Genomic DNA, 23,350 nt, shown 5'->3' with positions numbered 1-23,350 from the left:
TCTGCTAGACAGCAACTTCGGGTTTCATTCCAGTTCTTGAGGGAGATGTACACACTTGGCTTGCTGCCCCCCCTCCCTGCATTTTCTCCTACATGAAACTCCTGCTGTTCCTTCTCCACCCCTTCACTTTATCAGGCAACCTTTGCTCTTTACCACCCTTGATCCCAGTTTCTGTGCCCAAGTGGCACTTAGAAAATCCATTTTCACGTTGGCTCTTCATTTGTGCATCTTGCACTCAGAGTCTGCCTCTAGTCCTTTATGTTTCCCACACGTGGCTTCCTTGTCTCCTGCATTGTGTTTGGACAGGGTGATCAATGAGTTGCTAAAATCTAAATCTCTTCTGCATACATAAATTTGCAGTATGTCCAAACATATTTCCTTAGCCAAGTTCAGGGGGGGTTTTCCTGGGGTTGGCAAGAAGATGTGCTTGGTGACCCACCCGTTGTGAAGTGTTAGTGCTCTGGAGCTGCTGGAAAGGTCAGTGGGGCTCATTAATCTCATTAAGGAGCTGTGTGTTTTTCCCTAGCCTCTCCTTTGGAGGAGCCTGAAAAACGTCTCTCAAAATTGGCAAAAGCCCAGTGTGGAAAATTCTAGTCAGAACAATTATAGCTTGGTAAAATTGTAAGAACTAAGGAGATAGTGTTGGAGTGGGAAGAGCTGGGCAGTCTTAGCTGAGGCAGTTTTTCCATGGCTTGCGTGTGCCCTTTGTCTTCACTGCTGCTGCCAAAGTAAGATCTTACTCTTAAGATATCCTAATAAAAATGGTCTTCCATATGGGATTTATAACTACTTTAATTTTGAAAAGCCACTTAATTCGAAAGAACTGGGCTTTTTATAGAGGTGAAATACATTCAGGGGCTTATTTGTGTTTTTGAACTTCCTAGTATGGTGTGTTCTGCCTGAAACTGGTGACTGCAAGGCATGGGAAGTTCTTTGTTTCAGAATATCCACCCTATTTTAGAGATAGTGTCTAAAGGTGATGCTCATCACGTGCTATTGAGTTACAAGGTGAAAATATGTCTTCATTTCTTTATTTCTTGCTATGCAACATTTTTTACATAGTTACTGCAGCAAAATTTAGTTAGGAAAAAAGAGAAATAGCTACGTCTTCTGGCAGTAGTAGAATTAGGTATGTGTATGAAAGGGAGAGCCCAGTTGTACAAATCTTAACTCTCTTTCTTAATTGAACACTGTCACTGTTGGGGTCGATGACTTGTAAATGTAATGGGTTTTGTGTTTAGAAAATAAACTGTCAATTGCCTTCATGGAGACAGTGATCAATTGCCTTCATGGAGACAGTGACTCAACTGGAGATTGAGTTCTGGGGATTAGCTTCCTTTGACTAAGGATACAAGAGGAGATGGAGATAAAAGATCCTGGGAGCTTTCAGCTAAAAGATTTCGATTTGGTGACTTGACAGTATTCTCACACTTTCAGTTGGAAGGTTTTCCAAAGGCGAAAAGGTAATTTGGGATTTCGAGAAGTCTGAAAGGCAGATTTAAATGCATTAATCACTGTGGGTTCTTTTTGGCCAAGTGGAATGTCTACACAGAGGGACTGGTGTCCTGCCTCCAAAAGTGAGGTGGGAATATTAACATGCAAAGTGCATTTTTTAAAAATTTATTTTAGCTAAGATCTGATAAAAAATTGTCAGGAGCGAAAAATTGTCAAAAAATTAAGAGGTGTACACCAGTTATCTCCATTTCTAGTGAGGAATAGGATACAAGTTATCTCTGTAGGAGAAAATAAGAGCAGAAAGTGAAATCATAATGTTGGTAGATGAGGATGGTAAATGAAAGGATGTCATGAATGTCTTTGAATAAATGTAATGTGTTAGAAGTGATCCCACAAGCAAACAGGGTTTGCCCCTGCAGTGAGAGAGAAGAAAATGAAAAATGTAATCTGGTAAAGCTGCACAATGAAAGCATTGCAGAGAAGCCATAATTCAAATTGAGACAGTAACTGGTCACACTGAGGGAAAGGTCACAAATGAGGCTTTACTTCAGAAGTGTGAAATCACACATGAGAACGAAGTGAAGACCACTGGGTAAAGATGGTTGTAGGGTTGTGTTTGATATCCCAAGAACAAGTGAGGTAGCAGCACTTGGCATGCAGGCACTGAGCCTCAGAAGGGCAAGTGAAAGGGATTTATTCAGAAAAGCCCTCAAGCTGAAAGTTAGTGGGGAAAAGTCCATGGAGGGCACAGAGTCCTTGAGAGATTGCTACAAAAAACCTGCAGCCAATCTAGAAAATCATGAACTAGTGCCCATTGCCTGTGCACTATTTATCACTGGAAACAAAGGCTGTTAAAAGGTTCATGCCTTCCCTCCTCTGCCAGTGTCTTAAAAGCACTACATAATTTCACAGTCTTATCTTTCCAAGTCCATATTTATTATTTCTCAAAAGTAACAGTTCATTTTCACTCTCCTGGTTTGGATGATCTATGGAAAGTATTTGTTTGTTATAGATTGAGAGTACAGTATCATTGTTTGACAGAACTTATTTTTAGTCCACCAGTGCTTTAGCAACAGTCTATAAAAATAAACTAACTCTCACAGTTATCATCCTAGACCAAGCCCTGCATGAATTTGTTTTGGAGATGGATGACTGTTTCCAGAGCCTGAATAAACCATGTGATCTTGATTTAGCATTAATACTACTTGATATCAAAAGTTAGTTAAAAGAGTATTTCATGTTGTGAAATCCAAAATAAACAATTCAAAATACTTATCTCTAGCTTTAGTTATTTGCCTTCTTTGCTCCTTAGTAGTTTTGTCATTGTTCTCTGTCATGTTCTTTCTTATTTATTTAAATTTATTAGCTTTTAGAAATATTTATTGATGGAAATCTAATATTTCACTTCCCTTTTCTCCCCAGTTAATTCATTAGTTAAGAGAATGGAATTGCTTCTCAGAAATGCTGGTTCATGAGCTAAAAGCCATTTTACCTTTTTAGAACAGTGAAATTTGATGAGGCCCAGGGCAGCTGAGCTGTTTGGAAGGCCATGATTTTTGCAGGGATGATAGTATGGGCTCCTAGACAGAGTTGTAAGGTCAGCAGCAGCTAAAAATTGAGTAAGGTGGGTAACTGAAAATGTGATCCAATGTTATCAGTGTAGTTTTTGGTTTTGAGAAGTCCTCATGCTCCTCCAATATACTTTGGGCTCTGTGGGACCCAGGTTCTGTTGTCCCTGATTTCACAGCTAGTAAGCAGGGCAGGCAGGCTGTGGCTGTAGTTTGAAGCACAGGTTTGGATAGACACACACATTCATTAGCAGCTATGTGCTTGTGCAGAGCTTGGATTTGAGGAGAGTGAGGAATGCTTAGTCTGCAAGATGAAATGATTCCAACTAAACATCCTGCTGAGGGCTCCTTTCTATTAGGAATGTGTTAATAAGCTGGCTCTGAGGAGCAGAGGTGCATGCTGATAACACCTACACACTGTAAAAAGCCATCATTTGGGTTTTACCCTTTGATTTGTGTCCTTTATTTGGTTACTGATTCACAGGAGGCTCTTACTGCATAGAGCATGGCAGCTGGGCTAATTTAAGAGCTTTTAAGGAGGGATTCTGTTGAAAGGTTCTTCTTTCAAAAGGGTTCCATTATATCAACCAGGTCGTGCTTATCTGCATGGTGGCTGGCTTGACAGAAATGAGGACAGCTCTCTGTCATGACACCCCTCCACAAGAGCAGAGTTAGACAGTAAAATTGTGCATAATGCTAGTAAGATGATCGTTCTAAGGAAATGGTTTGAAGAAAAGAGCTGCTGTTGACACTTCTGTCCTGTTGACAGTATGGATTATTTTGTGTGTTCTGGTGTCTGGATTGTCCAAGTTCCAGCAGGGAATGATTTCATCAGTGTCTTGGGGTTGTTGTATTTGTTCTAAAACATGGTGGGAGTAGAAGCCCTGCATATGTGATGTACTTAATACATTTTGCTGTATATCATGCTGATGTGAGCCTAAACACACATTTTCCAGGTATTAAAAAAAACCCCATTTCCAATGTATCCTTGTTGGTGTCTCGTTTGGGAGAGGACTGGGACTTTGGGCTCATAGTTTTGAGTGTTCTTTGGGCAGGGCAATCTTTGTTGCTCTGTCAAAGCTGTTTTATTTTAATTTTTTCAGCTAACTAGTAGCAGGTTCATGTCTGGGGGTTTTGCTAAGCTCCTCTGAAGCGCCAGACTCTGCCATTCATGGTGTGGAGAGCCCAGAACTCTCATGTATCTGCAGGTCCTTCACCCAGAAAGTGTTACACCACTCTGGAGATCAGTGCCAGTGAGCTTGGTTTCACAATGCCTAATTTAGAGGTGCATAAATCCTGTGTTAGATGAGGCTTTCTTTGTGGAGTATGCCCTGTGCTAATGTGCACTTGGTAGGAAGTCACTTGGAATTGGATTGCTTCCCAAGGCTTCATCATCGAGGAGAAAGTTTTTTGTTAGCCTGTAACTGCACTCTGTAACTAGAATGAGCATTCAGAGGCAGGTTTAGCAATGGCAGCAGAGCTTCTTCTAATTGAAGCAAATCTTCTCATTTACTTTCTTCTGTCTTTTGGTTTTTAGAGTACACTGAAAAATAGTCCTAAAATGTGCCCTTTAAAAGACTTCTGTGGTACGTTGGTCCCTGCACCACTACTGTTATAGTAAGGATGTAATTCTGATAGAGATGAGAGCAGTGACTTGAAAATGTGACATTTATATAAATTTTATTTGTGTTGTAATCAGAGTTCCTGACTGATTTTATACAAATTTGAAATTCAAACCGAGAAGAAGCCTTTCTAAGGATGATGTAATACAGTTTCTGGTAAGTCAGAGACTGTGATTGTCCTTCAGAATTGTAATGGCAGAAGAAAAGTGTTACTAAGCAGCAGTATATATAGAAGGGAAATAAAAAAGTAATATTTATATCCATTTAATTAACTGGCCAATAATACTGATAATTTGTTATGCCAGCAAAAATTACACAAGTTAAAAATCACTTGGGCTATTAATCTGTTCCTTGAAAACTTCAGAGAGTCAGAACACACTGGAATTGAGTAAGTTCCAGGGGAAAGGTTTGTATTTTATTTTCTAACCTGGAGTTCTCCTTGCATATTTTATTTATCCATGCCTATTATGCAATGTTGTATTTTGGATGCCACCATGTAAAGTGTGTTATTACATGGAAGTTGTGTGCTTGCTAAATAGAGGCACAGATCATCTCCTCAGTGGGGCAGGTCTGTGTCCTTCACAGGATTGCTTTCCTCATGTCATGGTTGAACCCAGGCAGTGCACTGCCCCACCAGTGGGATCAGGGAGGGAATGGGAAGGGTAAAAGCTGGAAACTCAAACCTTGACACAAAGATTAATAAGGAAAGCAGAAACCACATGTGCCAGCAAATCAAATCAAGGAATTGGTTCACACTTCCCTTGGGCAGCCAGGTGTTCAGCCATCCCCAGGAGAGCAGGGCCCCATCACAGTCATGGTGCCTTGGGAAGACAAATACCACCATTCCAAGTGTCCCTTTTCCTCCTTGTTCCCCCCTTTTATTTACTGACCATGAGGCCACAGGTCTGGAATATCCCTCTGGTCAGCTGGGGTCAGCTCTCCTGGCTGTCTCCCCTCTCAGTCTCCTCCCAGTGTGACAGTGTGGAAAGCAGGAAAGGCCTTGGCCCTGGGTGAGCCCTGCTCAGCAGGAACAGAACCATCTCTGTGTTATCTCTTGTGTTCAGCACATATCCAAAACACAGCCCCATTCCAGGCACTGTGAGCAAAATGAACTGAAACTGAACTGTAACTGAAAACTAACTGTACCCCAGCCCCAAGCAGCACACTGCCATAACTCACTTCCACCCAGCTGTGACACTCAGCTGTGCTAATGAAAGAGGGAAGGTGGTTGCAAGTTACATACAAATATTATTAATGTTTGAAGGTTCTGGAGTCTGCTTGAAGCATCCCAGCTATTGTAGTAGCAAGAATATTCATGAAAGAGAGACTCAGAGTGGGAACATTGTGACCTGATGTGCTATTTGTGAAGTAACAGTTAGTTTTACTACTGACCTTCAAAACCACCATCCTAGAAAGGACTTGACTTTTTTATAAAGGGCATTAAACTCATCCCAAATGTCCTTGCTACAGAGGTGAAATTGTTCAGTGCTGCTTTTTGTTCACATAGCAAAAATTCTTCTTGTACTTTCTAAGTTCTCCTGTGGCAATTGGCTAGCTCTAGTTGGCTTGGGAATGCAGCATGATGCTTTAACTATGCCCAGTTCTTACTGATCTCAGTGGAAATAAATGAATTAGCCTTAGAGGTGTTTTCACTAATAAATGTTGTCTAGGAAAGGCTGCACGTAAGCAGAACTGTTCTTTCCATCTCTAATTAAAGTACTTCTAAACATTTCTCTGCTTTTTTTCCTAATTCAAGTTTCTTTAATATATTTGGCAAAGATAGGAACCATACAGTTCCTGTTGAGAAAGTTCTCAGGAATGCAAACATGAATAATCAGTTTAAAAAGTCAAAGTAATGTCTTCTAACAAAAGTGGAAACAGCTCTGGTTTTGAGAAGGAAGGAAACCTTCCACTCATTAGCTTCTCCTGCATGATCTCAGGTCAGCAATTGCTTTTCTCTCATATGCTGATAAAATACATTCTGTCTGTGGATACACATTTGTCAATCCACCTGTACATGTGTATGTATAAAAAGGAAAAATTCCCAACACCTGACTGGTCTTTAAAGTTGCTGATAGCCCAGCTGGCCAAAATGGATCTGAAATCCAATGTGGAGTTGTGGTTTTGTTGTTGCTGTGAAGATGTGAATAACATTGATAGTGTCCTGGTACAGAATTTCCTCTAGGAGAGCGTTGCTTCAGAGGTCACTATAGCACACTTGGATTCATGTATCAACTGAAACAGTTGCTCTGTAAACCTAGAGCTGCATGTTCCATGAGCACTGTTTGGAGGGTTGCTTTATGGCCTGTCCTGAGGATATAGAAATGTCACAGCTTTGTATGCATTGAATGGTCTTGGACTTTTTAAAACAGAATTGATGTGCCAAGTAAGCCATTATCTTTGTATTTTACAGGCTGTGCCTGTGTTTTAAACTGTGCTGTTGAGTTTAGTGTTTATCTAACTATCTTAAAAAATTATGAGAGCTGTATGATTATTGATAAATCATATAGCACCAAACAGTAAGAGACTGGTCCTGTCCAGAAAGCAGTACTTGATGCCCAGATTCAGTCTGACGTTTTTAAGATTCTCTAGAACTCAGCTGCAGTGATTTGCAGAAAAACAGAAATCATACCTGAATGAGGTGTCTTTAAGAGTTCTGTTTGGTTTTGTAAAATAAGCCATGTCACAGCTATCATGTCACTGAAAATGCAACTTGAATTTTAATGTGAAAATCTTATGACCAGTAAAGCTAACCCCTTGTAATTACTACTTAGCATTCCTGTAGAGAAGCTCTTTGAACCTTGCCTGTCTTACTTTTCAATGGTTTTACAGCTAGTGTGACAATCTTGCCTAAGAGTCTCAGACAGGGAGTGCAGTGCTGCACCACCTGGGATACTGATAAGGGGGAACGTGGAGCTGTGGATTGGTACAGCCCTGAACCTCAGCCCTGGCATGTGCTTGAACATGTGCTTATCACCCTCAGAGCTGCTAACAGCAGTAACAGTGCTGTCCTGGGGCAGTTGTGTCTGGCCCTTGTTCTTCCTGTGCCTTTGTGCCTCTGCAGCAGCTCCCTCTCCTGCTGAGTGAGGGTGCCCTGGGCTGAGGCAGGTCTGGCTGAGCTGATGGGTTCCAAGTGCTAACATTGTGCAAATGTGCTGTGCAGCACCATTTCTTGATTAGCCAATTCCACACTCCTGCTGCTCTCAGGTAATCCTGGCTGCTGGCCTTGCCTCCTGATACAGCCTGTGCCTGCATCCAAAGAGCACACAGCTCTGCAAAGCTGAGAGGGGCTGCAGAGCACTGCCCTGTTAATGCCTGGGGCTCCCAGCCTGGGATCATGACCAGCAGAACTTGGGGTGCCTGTCTCAGGCATGGATAATGAACTTTTGTCCTTTTTTTCCTCTCCTTTTGTCCCCTGTAGGATAGAGAAGTTTTAAAGAAGTAAGCTAACTAATTCTGGTATTTTTTTATATCAACATTTTATCATTATTACATCTATTTTCCCCCATCCCCAAACTTGTACAAATCCCTCTCATGTTGAATAGAGTGTAGTCTGTATTTACAGTCACGCTGCCAGCTCTGCTCAGTTAATTGCTAAATTCCCCCTAAAAAGGGAATGCTGAGTAAGGATTTCAGGGCTAGGCTGAAGTATGATACTGTGTATCTATACTGTGTGATTTTCTGGGTTTTTTTCCTACATACTGGATCATATCTCACGTGCAGGCTCCACTTGAAATTCAGCTACCATGCCGTGGTGTGTTTTGCAGTGCTGTGTATGCAGAGGAATATGCAGCCTGGGCATGGAGGGGCTTTGAGCAAGGAGGTTTGAACATGCTTTTGGCATTTTGATGTGGTCTGTGAAAACCAGGCTAGAGCCATGAGACCCTGCTTCACGTGGGAGATGCTTTAGCCTTGCTGCAGTCTTGCAAGCAAACAAGGAAATCAGTGGAAAAGAAGTGTGGTAGGATAAATAGTTGAACCTGCTGTGAACCTTGCAGATGAGATAGTCCAAACTGGCCTGAGTCATCAGCTGAGGAGGCTGAGCATGTTCAACATCTGAAAACCAAGAATAGTCAGAAGAACTGCTGCCTTCAGAGGGAATGGCTTCTGATAAAAGACAGTGGGAACATCACAAAGGGAAATGCTTTCTTGACGTTTTAATGTGAATCAGTAAAGCAACTCAAAACCAAGGGATTATTTGTAGACTGGTTAATCTTTCTCAAAAGCAATCTATGATGATAGAAAAAAAGAAAACAAACCCCTTCAACAGTGCTAGGAAACAGAGACACTTTGGTTCGTGACCTAGTTTTTTACCAAAAACATCAGTGTCATATTTCAGAATTCTCTTTGATTACCCAGTGGGGTTTTTTTGTCGTCCTTTTACTGCGCTAATTAAACACAACATTTTCCTAGGGCAGCAATGCCATGCTTGGATAAAGCCTTCTCATTTGGTCATTAGAAAGTTATGTTGTATGGCATATCTTGATATTTTCCTAGGAATATTTTAGTGACCAGATTTTCATCAATGTAACTGTCAGTAACAACTCTAGAAGCCGTGCTTACACTGTAAGGGTGTGATAGAGACACTGATCCATTTATTTTGTTGTCTGAGAAATGGGTCATTTTCTTCACTATCTCTATGTGCCTCTCTTGTTCTCCAGAGGATCTCTCACTTAGGATTTTTCTCTTTACAGTGCTTTCCCAGAGGTGTGCCATGATGATCTGGAGCTTTAGCACAGTCCTTACTCCTACACTTAGAATTTGCAGCTGTGCTCTACATCCTGCAATAAGAATATGGTGATAGTTTGCAGGCATCACCCTCAGGAGCGTGTCAGGACTTCATTTTTATAGCAAGCAATAGAAATTCAGCTTTCTCAGAGTTTAAAGTGCAGGTTCAAGTCCCTTTGGAAATTTTTATGGATGTGTTTTATCTTGGAGCTGTGCCACCAACGTCTGTCTGTTGCTTTGTGATATTTTTCTGACTCCTGAGAGATGGTCTTGCTGAAATATTTCCAAAATAAAACTCTTCTTATTGCAGCTATATTTGGGGTTAAGTTATGGTTTATCAGATCAACACTCAGAGCTTGCACTTCAGTGGAGCCTCAAGGTTCCAGAGAAATTTAAGTTTGTGCAGGTCCCTTCAGCATTTTCCATCTTCTGCTCAATCCTCCTTTGCTTTAACCTAAAATTACAATGTTGTGCCTCCCAGCAAAACTGAGAGATTCTGAAACAAGAGAGAAAAAAAATGCTGATACTTCATAGGTGGAAAGGCAAAAGGAACAGGAGTATTGTATTTACTTAAAAAAAACCAAAACAAAACAAAAACAACCCCCCCCCAAATATAAAAAGCTCTTATTAAATTTTACCCTATTCCCCTGCTGCTATGAGAGTTTGCCACTGATTTTGATGGGAGCATAAAAAGATCTCTCTGCTTTTTCTTCTGGTGTACAGTGACATCTACAGAGAGTGGAGCACACCAAACAAGACTTTCCCATTCGGTATCACTTTTTGTTTTGTTTTGTTTACTGTTTTGCTTTTAGGTATCCTTAATTTAAACTCAGGACTTTTTACATGCACAGTGTTACCTTTGTACATTCCCACAGAAATCTACTTTGTTTTAAAAGTTGTTTTGCTATAACAGAAATTACTTTGATGTTTGGAAGTGCAAGAGCAGTTTGCACACAGAAATAGGAATTCCATTCTCTTGATGGCCTGGTGGGATGTTGGGCTCTGCAGTGCAGTGCACCGAAAGGCAGCTTTTTGGAGATGAAATTTCTTTTACAACTGCGTTGTTCTTATCAAGAAGTGGATTTTGGATGCTTTTGGTCTGAGTTCTTCTGCAGTTGCCACGCAGATAGCTTTTCATTTAAATATTTTAGTTATTGATGGAATGTTCTGAAGTGTTAAAGAAAACAGTAAGATATAAATGTCATTTATTTTCTAAAAATGCCAAATAATAAATTAGTACAGAGAGAAATAGGGCTGCTTTAAAAAAATTTCTTTTTTAGACAAATTCCTTAATTCTGTCACGTACATTTTTAGTTGGCATTTCTTGGTTTTTTGGGGGTTTTTTTGTTTGTTTTTTTTCTTGGTTTTTTTTGTTTGGTTGGGGTTTTTTTCTCTTTTTTTTTTTTGTCTTCAAGAAGGTTATTTATTACATGTGTGTAAGAATGTAGATACTTGGGCTCTGAACTTCATGTCATTTATCTATTAATTGTTCTTGTTTTATCTAGAAGTCTTAATTTTGATATATCAAAATGTGAACATTTTTGGGGAGTAATTTTTCTTGGATATTAAATAGTAAATGTATCAAACCAAGGTTGAAAGTTAACTGCATCAATGTCTATAAATACAGGAGGAGTTGGTTTAGTCTTGGTTTTTTCCCATACCAAGTCAGATATTATGATAATATTAACTGTAAACCAGATCCAGGTCTCATTAAACTAATACAGCAGAATGATAATCAGAAAATTGCCAAGTAATGAACAAACTCCAGAACTTTTAAACCTTATTAAGCCATTGTGGCTGATGAGCAAGTTTCATGGCCAAGGCTTTCATGTCTGAAAAAGGACCCTGATGTTTGCCAGCTGGCATTATTGGTTAATTTGGGTTAAACTCAGTTTGAGTAGAGGGAGGAAAAAAAGTAAAAGAATACAAAGTAAAAGAATATCTCAGTGGAGCAGGAGGGAGCACTTAAAACCTGTGTAGTAAAAATCTACTTGTATGTAGAAAATCCTTGGCAAAATGCATCCTTGTGCAGCAGTAAAAAATAAATTGTATGATAGATGAAATATACCCATTCCTTAAGAAGAGTCAGAATAATTATTTAAAAAAAAAAAAGTGCTAGTGTGATGTGTTAGCATTGAAAGGCATTGTCAGCATTTTTCTTCTTGTAGGGATCTGCTGTGTCCAAACTCTGGACATTTCTTATTCCTGCCTTTTGAGATTTTTTGCTGGGGATGACGGGAATAAGGAAAAAAAAATTAAAAATTAGTGTTTCACAAATAATTGAGCAAACTTGCATTTCTGCAATGGTTTCAAGTATGACTTTTCTAACTAAGAATAATCACAGGAATCTTTCAATTGCTGCAGTTTTTATGGAAAGGGACATCTGGAAAATGTCTTCCCTTAGCCGTGGGTTTTGGCAGGGGCTGTAAGTGAGCGTGGTCAGTGTAATGAAACTGACAAGTGCTTGAGGTACTGTACTTGTTTGCTGTATGTACTTTCCTTCAAGAAATGTTAGTTTTTCTCCTAAATCTCCCCTCTAGCTGGTGACCCTGACATCATTTAAACTGGAGTGTAACATGTAACAAGGCAGCACAGGGAGGTAGCATTTAGGACAAAATATTAAGGGCTTTCTCAGCAAATACCCTTTTGCAATTGACAAGCAGCTGTAGATTTCTTCAGGAAAAGTTCCATCTGACCGAGAAGCCAAAAGACCTGACTCCAACACATTTTTCTTAGTGAGCAGAAAAAAATTAGCCTTTGCTGGAGAAAATCAGCCTGGAGCCCTAAACTTCCAATGCTTGCAAAACGTTGTGGGGTTTGGTCTGAATCCTTATTCTTTTTCTGGTAAACATCAGAACACAGCCGTGAACTTGTGAATTTAGTCCCTGAGGGGATCTCTGGGGCTCAGCAGCTTTTGTGTGAGTGTTGAACAATAAATGATCTCTTAATCAGGTGGTCTGTAAGGAGTTAAATCTGAATTAACTCTTTGTAGCTCTCCTTGGTGTCATGTTGACATGGCTCTCTCTGTACCCCTTCCTCCACAGACACCTCTTTATCTCGTAAACCACGGGGAGACCGGCCCCATCCGGTGCAACCGCTGCAAAGCTTACATGTGCCCCTTCATGCAGTTCATTGAAGGGGGCAGGAGGTACCAGTGTGGCTTCTGTAACTGTATAAATGATGGTGAGTGGTGTTTCTCTCTTCTGGGATTCATATCAATTCCATAAGACTGAAAGAAAAAAAGAAACTGTGTCCCTAAAATTATTTTCTTGACTTGCTGATTTAACAAAAAATAGTTCAGGGAGATGCAGTAACTAGGCTTATTTCAAAATAAAAAAAAAAATATTTCCCAAGAATAGTAGAGGGAAATATTTGTTCAGTACAGTTTAAAAAAAATATATGAAAAATAATGCTGACTCATGAAGTCCAGTCTGGTATGATCAAACCTTTATTTTAAAATTTTTGTGACAACGCAGGATACAGAACTGCTTGTGTTGTTAATTGAAAGCAATTCTTGTGCTGAAAGAAAACATTAATTTCTTTAAGAAATGCAAATTTACAGCAAGAAGCAAATATTTAGACCCATGTTCGCTTCTTCCTGTGCATGACTGTGGGTGCAATGGTTAAATAGTCTATTCATCTTACTGTGACAAGTGTTGGTTTTCACAGAAGATACCATGCCATATTTGTTCAAGTGTGCTGCATGTGACTCATAACTGTTCTTGTGCTCCTGGCGAAATCCCAGATCTTTGCCAGAACTAGCCTTTCTAGCCATGTGTATCAAGCTGGATTTCCTCAGCTGGATCACAGGGGTATGGTGCTTTCCCTAATACAGTCATCTTTTCAACTCTGAAACGTGAGCCTTGTCAGATTCCCTCCAACTGCTTTGCTGCCTGGAGCTCTAATGTTTGTGCAGGCATAGCAGATAATAAATTTCATCGTTTGTTAACAATTTAAACTCTCATAAAGGGAAATTTAGATGCACTGGGAGCACTTTAAGAAAGACATTTAAGTTGCAGTATCATTTTAAATCATGCTGGTATTACTACAGTGTCTTGGTCAGAAAGCACTTACCAAAACAAAAAAATCATTGATAAGGACTAAAAATGGCTGAGAAACTAGGTTGATATTCCTCTCACTCACACACACATGCACTTTTACAGGCAAAAATGTGAAAAATAAGCATTCTGAGTATGTATTCGTTGAGGAGCCATAAGACTGGCTCTGTGTAAATTGTTGGTGCAAACCCCCTTGATTTTTGACTGCTTTGGAGTATACCACATCTGCTGGGAGGATTTGTTGTGTTGTTCCTCTCTTTGCCCAGTTTTAAATGGTTGTTCCTGTTCTTGTGTTGGCTTGTAGTCCCCCCGTTCTTCTTCCAACACCTGGACCACGTGGGCCGACGGATAGACCACTATGAGAGGCCTGAGCTGTCCCTGGGATCCTATGAATACGTGGCTACTTTGGATTATTGCCGAGTGAGTACTGCCAGTGTGCAAACCACTGTACAGTGCTATGGCAAAACAAACAAGCTCCTCCGAGGAAATGCACTTGTAAGCTGCATATCAGCTTCCAGGAGCATTCTAGGAAAAATGGGTAGGTGTGGAGAATACAATGGTTTGTTCTTTTGTGCTGCAGAACGTGATACAAGCAAGAAAGAATAACAAGCAGTGCAGCAAAATCATGGATCACCAGTCTTTAAGTGAGACATGTGCACATGTTTACCAGCATGTTGCACTGTTCAGGGGATATCTTTGAAATTCTAGTGCATTGTTCCAGTTTAGATGTCTGTCTTCTACTGAGTTTGAAGACCAACACATGCCTGAATTGCCTTCCTAATACCCAAAACCTTAGCAAGGGAATTTGACCTTGGAATCTGTTCCTGGCAAGAGTCTTCTTAGTATTCTGACCAATAAGTTACAGTGGAATTGGTTCTCTCTTTTAATATCAACTCACTGAACAACTCAATCCAGAGCCCACTCATGTTACTCTAAATATTTGTAGTTGGTTTTGTTACAGAACTCTATTTGATACTTCTGAAAGCATAAATTACTCAATCTTTTCAAACTTCAGCTCATTTTACAAAACTGCAAGTGTGACTTGATCTGACCGCAGCACGGACACATTTTTCTGTTCTTGCTGGAATCAGGCAGAATGTTTTGCCTGTGAGTGGAGCTGAGGCCATCATAAGGTTAGAAAAGACAACTGGGTCATACAAAATCTTGGAGTAGCTACCAATATCTTCTTTGGACCATCAAATTATTGCTGGTATGAAGAAAATGAAAAGGTTTGGTTCTGCTTGGTTTGGTTCTTCTTGCTCAATAGAGTACTGCTCCAAAATGCAGTGAGATCTCTGAGCTAAACTATAAGACTTGATTGAAACCTGGGTTAAACCCCAAAGCAGGAGAGAATTGTGGTGGGATGCTGCAGAAATACAGTGTGGGACACTCAGTGTACATCCACTGAAGCTCCATCAAATTCTGAAGCCTCAACCTCTGCCACCTATCTTAAACCAGGGAATTTCCTCTGCAGGTTATCCAGTCTGGTCTGCCTGCTTACTACAAGGATACATCCTCAGACTTAGTGCAATGTTACAAAAAAGAAATCTCTTACAAAATAACACTCTGGAAATGTTAAGTCATTAAATGTCTCATTATTTTGTAATGCACTTTTCATTTGGCTCCAAGTTGCAGTGGTTCCCTTCTTTTATAAATCCAGTACAAGACCAGAACTGAGAAGTCATTTCCTTTTCTGCTTATCAAATGACAAGGATGAACAGCTAAAAAGAATGTTAACAAATCCCAGCTGGTTTGCATTATTGCACTCCTGCTAAGCGGATGTGGTGAGAGTACAACTCTGTGTTTCTGCCATATATTTGTCAGAAATTAGAGATTCTTTCTAAATGCTGATCTGATACAAGAGTTTAGAAGCAGTTTTTGGTGCAGTTTCTGAATCCAAGTACAGTAAACAGAACAGTTTTGAAAAATGCTGCCTGGTTTTGGTTCGCTGGAATTAATCCTGATTTGCATGAGTCAAATGAGTGAGATCAAGGGTATAATGTTCAGTTCGGTTTAAAGTTCGCCAGGAACTAGGGATAAGTCATAATTCAAGGGTTAGATTAATTTTTCTTAACTGGAATTTTTATAGGGTTTAGTTTAGCAAGTATAATTTGTTTAAGAGGTCAGAGCTCTATATGAAGGAAATGAAACTGTAATGAAAAAGCTGTCCTGAATTTGACACCAAGTAATAACTACTGCTCATTTAATGGGAATTAAGAAAACCTGGTTTAGGGAGTGTGAGGTTTACTCTTGCTCTGTTCATTTTGTATTAACATCTCTTGGCATTACTTCTTTTTAAAACAAACCTTCCTCTTACTTTTTCTTACTTACTGAGACTTGTGTCAGTGTAGGCACAATTTGTGTGCCACTTACATTGTGGATGAGAGGAACTCCCTAAGGAAAACAGGAGTACAGAAAAAAGCCAAAATATAAATTTTTTAAAACAGCAGAAAAGTTGGTGCTTTATCTTATCTAATGAACTGTTACCTTTAGATATTTTATTCCATTAGGGTGCTGTTTTCCAGTGTTAGTGTTCTATTCCAGGGCTGGACTTTACCCAATATGTATCAGCTCTCTGCAGTTTTTACTATTTACGATTCACAGCATTTTTCAAACAAGTGATCACTGTATTTGCATTGCCTTATGGTACCACCTCTAAATGTTTTCCTCATAACAGGACACTGTCTAATTTTCCCCTGTGAATGGTCTTTTTATTGTGTAGGACAAGAAGCCTCCTAAACCACCGGCTTTTATCTTCATGATTGATGTATCATACAGAAACATAAAGAGTGGCCTAGTGAAACTCATATGTGATGAACTGAAGACTCTGCTAGATAAACTTCCAAGGTAAAGAGGCATTAGTGTGCTTGGCTTAACTCACTGTCCTGCACTGCCCATGCAGGTGTGCATGTTACCCAGGCTGTGGGTAATGTCAGAATTTCCACAACAGGAGTTTTTTGAGTGATAGTGACCAAACGTTAGTTTTTAACACTGCTGGTGATTGTCACGCTTGGACGTCTGGGCTTACTGTATGAACAGAAAGAATCTGCCGTGCTTCTGCATGTGGTGCTTGTATTCTTTTCCTTGCTTGCAGTGAACTCTAGTGGTGTTATCAGCTCAGTCACAGCTCATAGCTTCCACTTCACTGGCAGCAGTTGTGTTTGCTGGGCCCTGCTTTTCTCATTGAATTAAACAGGGGAACACCCAAACCAGAATACTCAGGAGTAGCCAGTCTCTCTAAAGCCACACTGCTGGTGGCTTGTTAATTAGCTGGCTTACTGTTAATTAGCAAGACTTTAAGGCTTCTTGCTGCAGTGTGAGACTTTTGTGTCCTGGTTTGTATCTGAGAGAAAAAATCTTGCAGGCAGCAACAATTTTATGAAATAGACCACATGTGCTTTGTGAGCCTGAAGTACACAGCAGCAGTGTTACTTCTCATCAGTGTTATTGATAGTGTATTATTTTAGTGTATCTTAGTGTAAATTTTAGTGTATTAATGTAGTTTTTAATCGAGTTCAAATAACACAGACATGTAGGGAAATGAGAGCAGTGGAAGACTGAAAAATAAAGTAGACAAGATGTTTCTTGTCTACATAGAAAGGCATATTATAAAAACATCCAAAAAGAAAATGCTTTCTAAATAACAATGCTTGCAGAGGGAGAACAGACTTAAGAAATGAAGAGAGCAGTGTGAGTAAGGGTGGAAGATGACTTCCTTGGGGCAATCTGGGATATGTTAAAAATCTTTTTTCTTATGGCCTTTTGGGATCCCTGCGCCGGAAAGAAATTCCAGTCCAGGGTGGGGGTTTATTTTATCAGATGCCCATGTAAGGCCATCTCTCAAGTAGTTTTTCACTGAAGATTACACTGGAGACACAAGTGTTTGATATTATCCTGGACATATCTCAGAGTTTTCCATCAGGATTGGTCATGACTTTGAAGAGAATAAGAGGCATGAGTGGAATAACAAAAAGCATTTGGCAGTTTGGAAACTTGAATGGGGCAAGCAGAGGTGGAATGAAAGCAAGTGTATCCATATCAAAAAAGAGACATACTCATCCTTCTCACCAGCACTCTGAGAGATCTATAGTGAAATAATTTAGGTCCAAATTTTCATGTGTACTGGAAAAAGTAATTAAAAAAAGAAAGCCAGGCCCTTCATTTTCCTCAGATTTTTCTGTTGGCTTAAGCAATATTAACTTAAAAGAAGACAAACATAAGGCATCCATCAAAATCTATGGTGAAAATTTTACTGTGTTGCTTAGACACAGAGGTCACTGAGTGTTCATTTTTCCATTGCTGGGCAAAGACACCAGCAGAAATATTCTGCTGTTCCCACATGAGGGAAAAGCCCTCGGCAGGGAATTCACCTTGAGCTTGTATCTTTGAGAGGAAGGACTTGGGGTACCAAAGAAATCTGTGCAGAAAAAAAAAATTGCTGAAATTTTAGAGCAGATGCTTTCAAACCTTTGTTCCAAACAAGAATCCGCTCTCTGACTGTCTTTTGAGAAATGCTGAGAAATGTGTTTGTAGAAATGTGTTTAGAAATGAGTTCAAAATACCAGAGTAATGAGTTGTGCAATTATGATTTTTAGGTATATAATTTAAAAAAAAAAAGCATTTGAATGCATTTCTATGCATATGGGTCGGGTTTCTCCTTGTGAGTCTTCAAAACTAGCTAGTGTGTGAGCTACAGAGACAATTGGCTGCTTAAAGGTAACCCTTAAAACAATGATAGAACTTGATGGAAGTGGGGCAGTGCAGACTGACGCTGGTAAGAGCAATATCTGGAATAAAGGTCCCACACACCTGGTCTGTAACACCTTTGGGACTGGGATGATGTGGATGCTTCTCTTTGAAGTAGCAAAGTGGTGTATGTATCGAGATTGAATAGCACTTTGTCCTCATCAAGCTCCAGAACTAATTGTGCTGTTGTTTCTTTTCCATGTTATGACATCAGCATGGTTTATATTTTATCTTTGGGATTTTTGACTGGGATGCAACATTGATGTAACTTTATTATCTTTTTTAAAAGAGTAAACAATAGAGCAGGTGATTTTATCAAGGTGTTTGAATTTAATCTAAGGCCAAGATTGAGGCCATTACATCTGCTTGGTTGTTGTTTGCGTGCTTATTACAGATAATGACCAGAGAGCAGTGTTGCATGTCAAAGGGATGCTTTTATTGCACCGTCAGGATTTCAGAATTATAACCAGTTGGGTTTTGTTTGTCTTACAGAGAAGAGCAAGAAGAATCGTCAGCAATTCGAGTTGGTTTTGTCACTTACAACAAGGTCCTCCACTTCTTCAATGTAAAAAGCAGCTTAGCTCAGCCTCAGATGATGGTGGTCACGGATGTGGCAGAAGTTTTTGTCCCTTTGCTGGATGGCTTCCTTGTTGACTTTGAGGAATCCCGATCAGTTGTTACCAAGTAAAGTACAATTATACTTGATGAGAGTAAGATGTCAATGCCTGTGATGTGCATTAGTTGGGTTTGTGGGCATGCAGGTGTCTGTTGAAATGCTTCAGAAGCCTGCAGATGCTTCAAGCCCTGAGTTTGCTCCTCTGAGGCAAAGAAAAAGCAATAGCCATGCCCTTCCAGTGCCAAACTGGAAAGGATATGTAGGCCAGGTGTAAGCCACCTTTCAGCTGTGCTGCCTCAGAGCTGGGAGGGGGGTGAGGCTCTGAGCCACATGGTATTTTCCCTCTTGCAATGCACATGATGTGCACCTGGATATGATCTTAGGACTCTGAAGTCCTTACAGCACACCAGAATTACTTAATGGTTACCTATTTTTTTATTTATTGCATGTTCCTTTAGGTTACAAGCTTTGAAACAATGCATCTCATGGAAATAAAAAAATGCATATTTTCTTTTATTCTGGCTGGGATCCTAAGAAATTGAACAAGGAAAATTTGTATTATTTTTTGCACTGTAAATTTTCATGATCAGCATCTTCGTGTATGAAGACAAGGTGTGTTTGGGGATTACCTTACACTGACCAGTTGAGACACTGATCCTCTCTCTTTCATAGCTTGTTGGACCAGATTCCAGAGCTGTTTGCAGACACTAATGAGAGTGAGACCATCTTTGCTCCGGTTATCCAGGCTGGCATGGAGGCACTAAAGGTTAGAACATTCCTCTCTGTCAGAGAAGCAGCTTGAAATCAGGTTTGCTAAAAGCCAGTCCCATCACAATGGGAAATTAGGGGAAGAAAGGTCATTGAGCGTTTCCAGCACTAATGTTCCATTATTCTAACAGTACCTTCCAACCACTGTAGTCATAATAAAAACTGACAAGAAAAACATCTGTTCCCAGATGTTCTTATTGAGGGAAGTCAGTCACCAGAGTCTGTAAGAGCAATGTTTAGGAGAAGATGAGGAACAGGAGTCAGTTTGTTGCTTGGTGTTTGAGAGAAATAAAGATGCGTTGAGTTACCACAGCAGAACAAATCAATACTCTTGTGTTTGCACAGATAGCGAGTCCTTGCACAAGTGAAGGGCAGGAAAGTCAGTATAATAATAATAATAACATCAGACTTTGCTCTGGTTATTCTCTTGCTTCTGCAAAACTTATTGTGCAAAACAGAATATTTATAACTGTCTGTGATCGAATCAGGCCCTGGCTGGAGGGTTTCCTTTAACTGACAAGTTCTCCCAGCTTGGATACAGCTGGCAGGAAATCCACAGCACGAGGTGCTCCCCAGTTGCTTTCTGTTTGTCTGGGACATCCCCTGAAGTGTTGACATTCCCATGGAGCATTGCCAGTTCACCACAAGATTTGTAGGGGCAGAGCACAGCCAGTGGTGCTTTAAAATAGTTGATTTGGGAGCTTTGTATGAATAATGCATGAAGTGTGAGTTCATAAATTTGTCAGAACAAAAATTAACATTTCTCAAATATGTTTTTATATATTGATTTAATACCTGCTTTCTTATTTATTCATATTACCAGCAGGTATGTTTGCAAAGCACAACGAATGCTTTTTTCTAATATTTGACTTCTTCAAAACAGATGTAAGGGCCAAAATTGTAAATTGCCTTTTATGATGGCTATAAAAGAAAGCAACTCTTAATTAAACATTTTATTTAGCTCAGGATTTTTATGTATAATTTGTAAGGATTTTCTCTCTGAATTATTAATCTGCAAATACCTTTGCTCAAGAAAACAGTTCTTGTCTAAAAAGAATAAATGGATTGCATTAAAAATACGTATATTTTAGAAATTTTGTCAAACTTGTATCACTAATTCCTCATGCATATGAGGACAAACAGGTATTTGGGAAGTCTTCTGTTGTCCAGCAGAAGGTTTCTTCATCAAAGGAACTGAAGCAATTGTCATTGGTGATCAAAAGTAACTGTTCTTGAAATACCAGGGGTGAAATTTCAGTCATTTTCCAAGTCAGGTGCTGCCTTCAGCTGTCTGCCATAGCAGAGAGACTGCTGGCTTTGCCAGAATGGCACAGCTCATTTTGAAAGGTGGAATATTTTTGAGAACATTTCTGATTGGTGCCTGCATCTTGGCAGTGTAGGTTTCAACGTGGAACCTGCTACAGGGATGGAAAATGTATGGAACACCAGTGTGCATGAACTGAATTATTCTGTTCAGCTGCATTTCCTTTTACTTTGATCCAATTGGAGTATTTGTATTTTGGTGCCCGTTGCATAATGCTTGAGTCCAGTTGGAAAGGAGAAAGTGCTGCTGGAATGCCTCAGCCAGCAAACCTGTGTGCTGGGCTGCTGCCTCCTGAGAGAAAAGCCCCCTTTTCCCTGAGGGCTTCTTCCATCAGGTTGTGAGCCTGGAGATGAATTCCTGAGCTCTCAGAGGAGCCTGCAGGAGGTGCCCACTGTTCCCTGAGTCCCCAGTGTGTGAATGTGGGCCCGCTGACCCTGCAGTAATAAACGTGCCAATGTGGTGTCTTTGGAACAGGCTGCAGAATGTGCTGGGAAATTGTTCATCTTCCACTCCTCTCTGCCAACTGCGGAGGCACCAGGGAAGCTGAAAAACAGAGATGACAAAAAACTGCTCAATACAGATAAGGAAAAGGTATTTTCTGCTCTGAGCAAGAGGGGACTGCTGTTACACTGCATTTCTCTAACAGGGCATTGATCCTTTTTAAGCTATTTTCTTTCACACAGAAGTGTTTGGTTAAATGATGCCTCTGTAGTGATGGGTTCTCCAAAAACATACTGAGGTGTTCCCAGTATCCTTGGGTGGGGGAAGCATGTTTTTGAATGATAGCCATGCCTCACTTCAAACTTCCACTTCATCCTTTTGTCTTCATCTGGCCCTTTGTGTTGTGATTAATATCTAATATGATAGCATTTGTGTTTTGTATTCCCTGTGCAGACCCTCTTCCAGCCACAGGGAAATTATGAGGCCTTAGCCAAGGATTGTGTGGCCAATGGCTGCTGTGTGAATTTGTTCCTCTTCCCAAATCAGTATATGGATGTAGCCTCCATGGGCCTTGTCACAATGTACACTGGTGGAACACTGTACAAGTACAACAATTTCCAGGTTAGTGGTGTGGGTTTCTTGCCTTTCAGATAGTAACAGCTGGGGGGGTTGCTGTTTTTTTTTCATCTCATTTCAGCGTGTGCTGGGACATTTCACTTAAAAGCAGAGTCAGTCTTGAAAACCTGGTTAACTATTCCACAGCATAAAATTCAAATTTAACAATGGCAGGTCAAACTCAGGTTTGGATCTTGAAGCAGTAATAAGCTTGTTGTCATCCTAAAATTTTGCTGAAAGGTTAAGTGCAGGAATGTCCACTTAATGTTCAGGCCTGGTGATGAGTGGTGAACACTTGCATATACCTGATTCTGATAACAACAATCACATTTGAAATCCTTTTTAAGACTCAAGAGCTGTGAGCAGATTTGCTGTGGGGAGATGGGGATCATGGCAGGGGATGTTGGGTCACTGCTGTGCTGCTGCCCTTGGGTGTTGAACCTCTGAACCTGCTTTGTGTTTGCAGCTCGAAACTGACAGCCCCCAGTTCTTAAGTGACCTCAGGAAGGACATCCAAAAAAAGATGGGATTTGATGCAACAATGAGGGTTCGGACAAGTACAGGTAATAGGACCCATGAGAACGAGCTTTAAATAAAGTAGTGCCATGCAAATCACTGTAAGATCAGGCTGGTTTCATTTCATTATGTACCTCTTGAAAATGAATTTAATAGGCTGACAAAATCCATGGCTGTGTGCGTTTATATTGGTACTTATATACATATATATGTGCACACACACATGTACTTCCTGTATGTGCCTCCTTAAATAACTGATTTTCAAGTCTGAAGGCTTCTGCTCACTCTGCACACAGCAGTGACTGCAAGGAAGTTGTGTAAAAAGGTGTTGCTGCTGGATACTGACCTGTGCCTTCATTTTTGTACTCAAATGACATTGCTGTGTCTATCCAGCTTCTTTCATTCATTCTTAGTTCAAATGCAACTATTAGAGAAAGGGACACACCCAGAAGCCAAGCAAGCAGTGCAGAAGCTCTGGGTGTCCAAGTCACAGCTTTTGCCTTTCTCCAGCTCTCAAAAATGCCATCAGCAAGGACATTTGTTGGGACTCCTGAGGCTGTAAACCCTGAGGGGAAATGGCTCCTGTTCCAGTAAGTGATGTCAATTTAATTTGCCATTTTTAAATGAAATGCTCTGTTTTAATCTGGCTGCAGGCTTCAGGGCTACAGACTTCTTTGGGGCCATTTACATGAACAACACCACGGATGTGGAGATGGCAGCAGTTGACTGTGACAAAGCAGTGACAGTGGAGTTCAAACATGATGACAAACTGAATGAAGACACTGGGGCCTTAATTCAGGTAAAAACCCCTAATTCGTGTATACTATAAAATGGTAAGCAGGACCTTCTGCAGCAAGAGTAGAGAAGTGATGGTGTAAGAGTGATGGGAACAA

General features: G+C 40.3%; 1 protein-coding gene across 4 annotated transcripts in view; it reads left to right on the top strand.

The window, feature by feature from the left end:
• The window catches only part of SEC24D (SEC24 homolog D, COPII coat complex component), a 42,343-nt gene that overhangs the window by 14,054 nt on the left and 4,939 nt on the right, over positions 1–23,350 (top strand). For all 4 annotated transcript variants that reach the window (XM_030239543.2, XM_050973315.1, XM_030239542.2 and 1 more), the window contains exons 9-17: positions 12,418–12,556; positions 13,736–13,851; positions 16,154–16,278; positions 18,670–18,861; positions 19,466–19,559; positions 21,360–21,476; positions 21,780–21,947; positions 22,408–22,504; positions 23,111–23,256. In XM_030239543.2, the coding sequence (XP_030095403.1) occupies positions 12,418–12,556; positions 13,736–13,851; positions 16,154–16,278; positions 18,670–18,861; positions 19,466–19,559; positions 21,360–21,476; positions 21,780–21,947; positions 22,408–22,504; positions 23,111–23,256 (1,194 nt within the window). The remainder of the gene's footprint in view (positions 1–12,417; positions 12,557–13,735; positions 13,852–16,153; positions 16,279–18,669; positions 18,862–19,465; positions 19,560–21,359; positions 21,477–21,779; positions 21,948–22,407; positions 22,505–23,110; positions 23,257–23,350) is intronic.

The sequence above is a fragment of the Serinus canaria genome, chromosome 4 (genome assembly GCF_022539315.1).
Source record: "Serinus canaria isolate serCan28SL12 chromosome 4, serCan2020, whole genome shotgun sequence".
Classification (NCBI taxonomy): domain Eukaryota; kingdom Metazoa; phylum Chordata; class Aves; order Passeriformes; family Fringillidae; genus Serinus; species Serinus canaria.
Note: the sequence above shows the minus strand (reverse complement) of the source record. Positions and strands in the feature narration are given on the sequence as shown.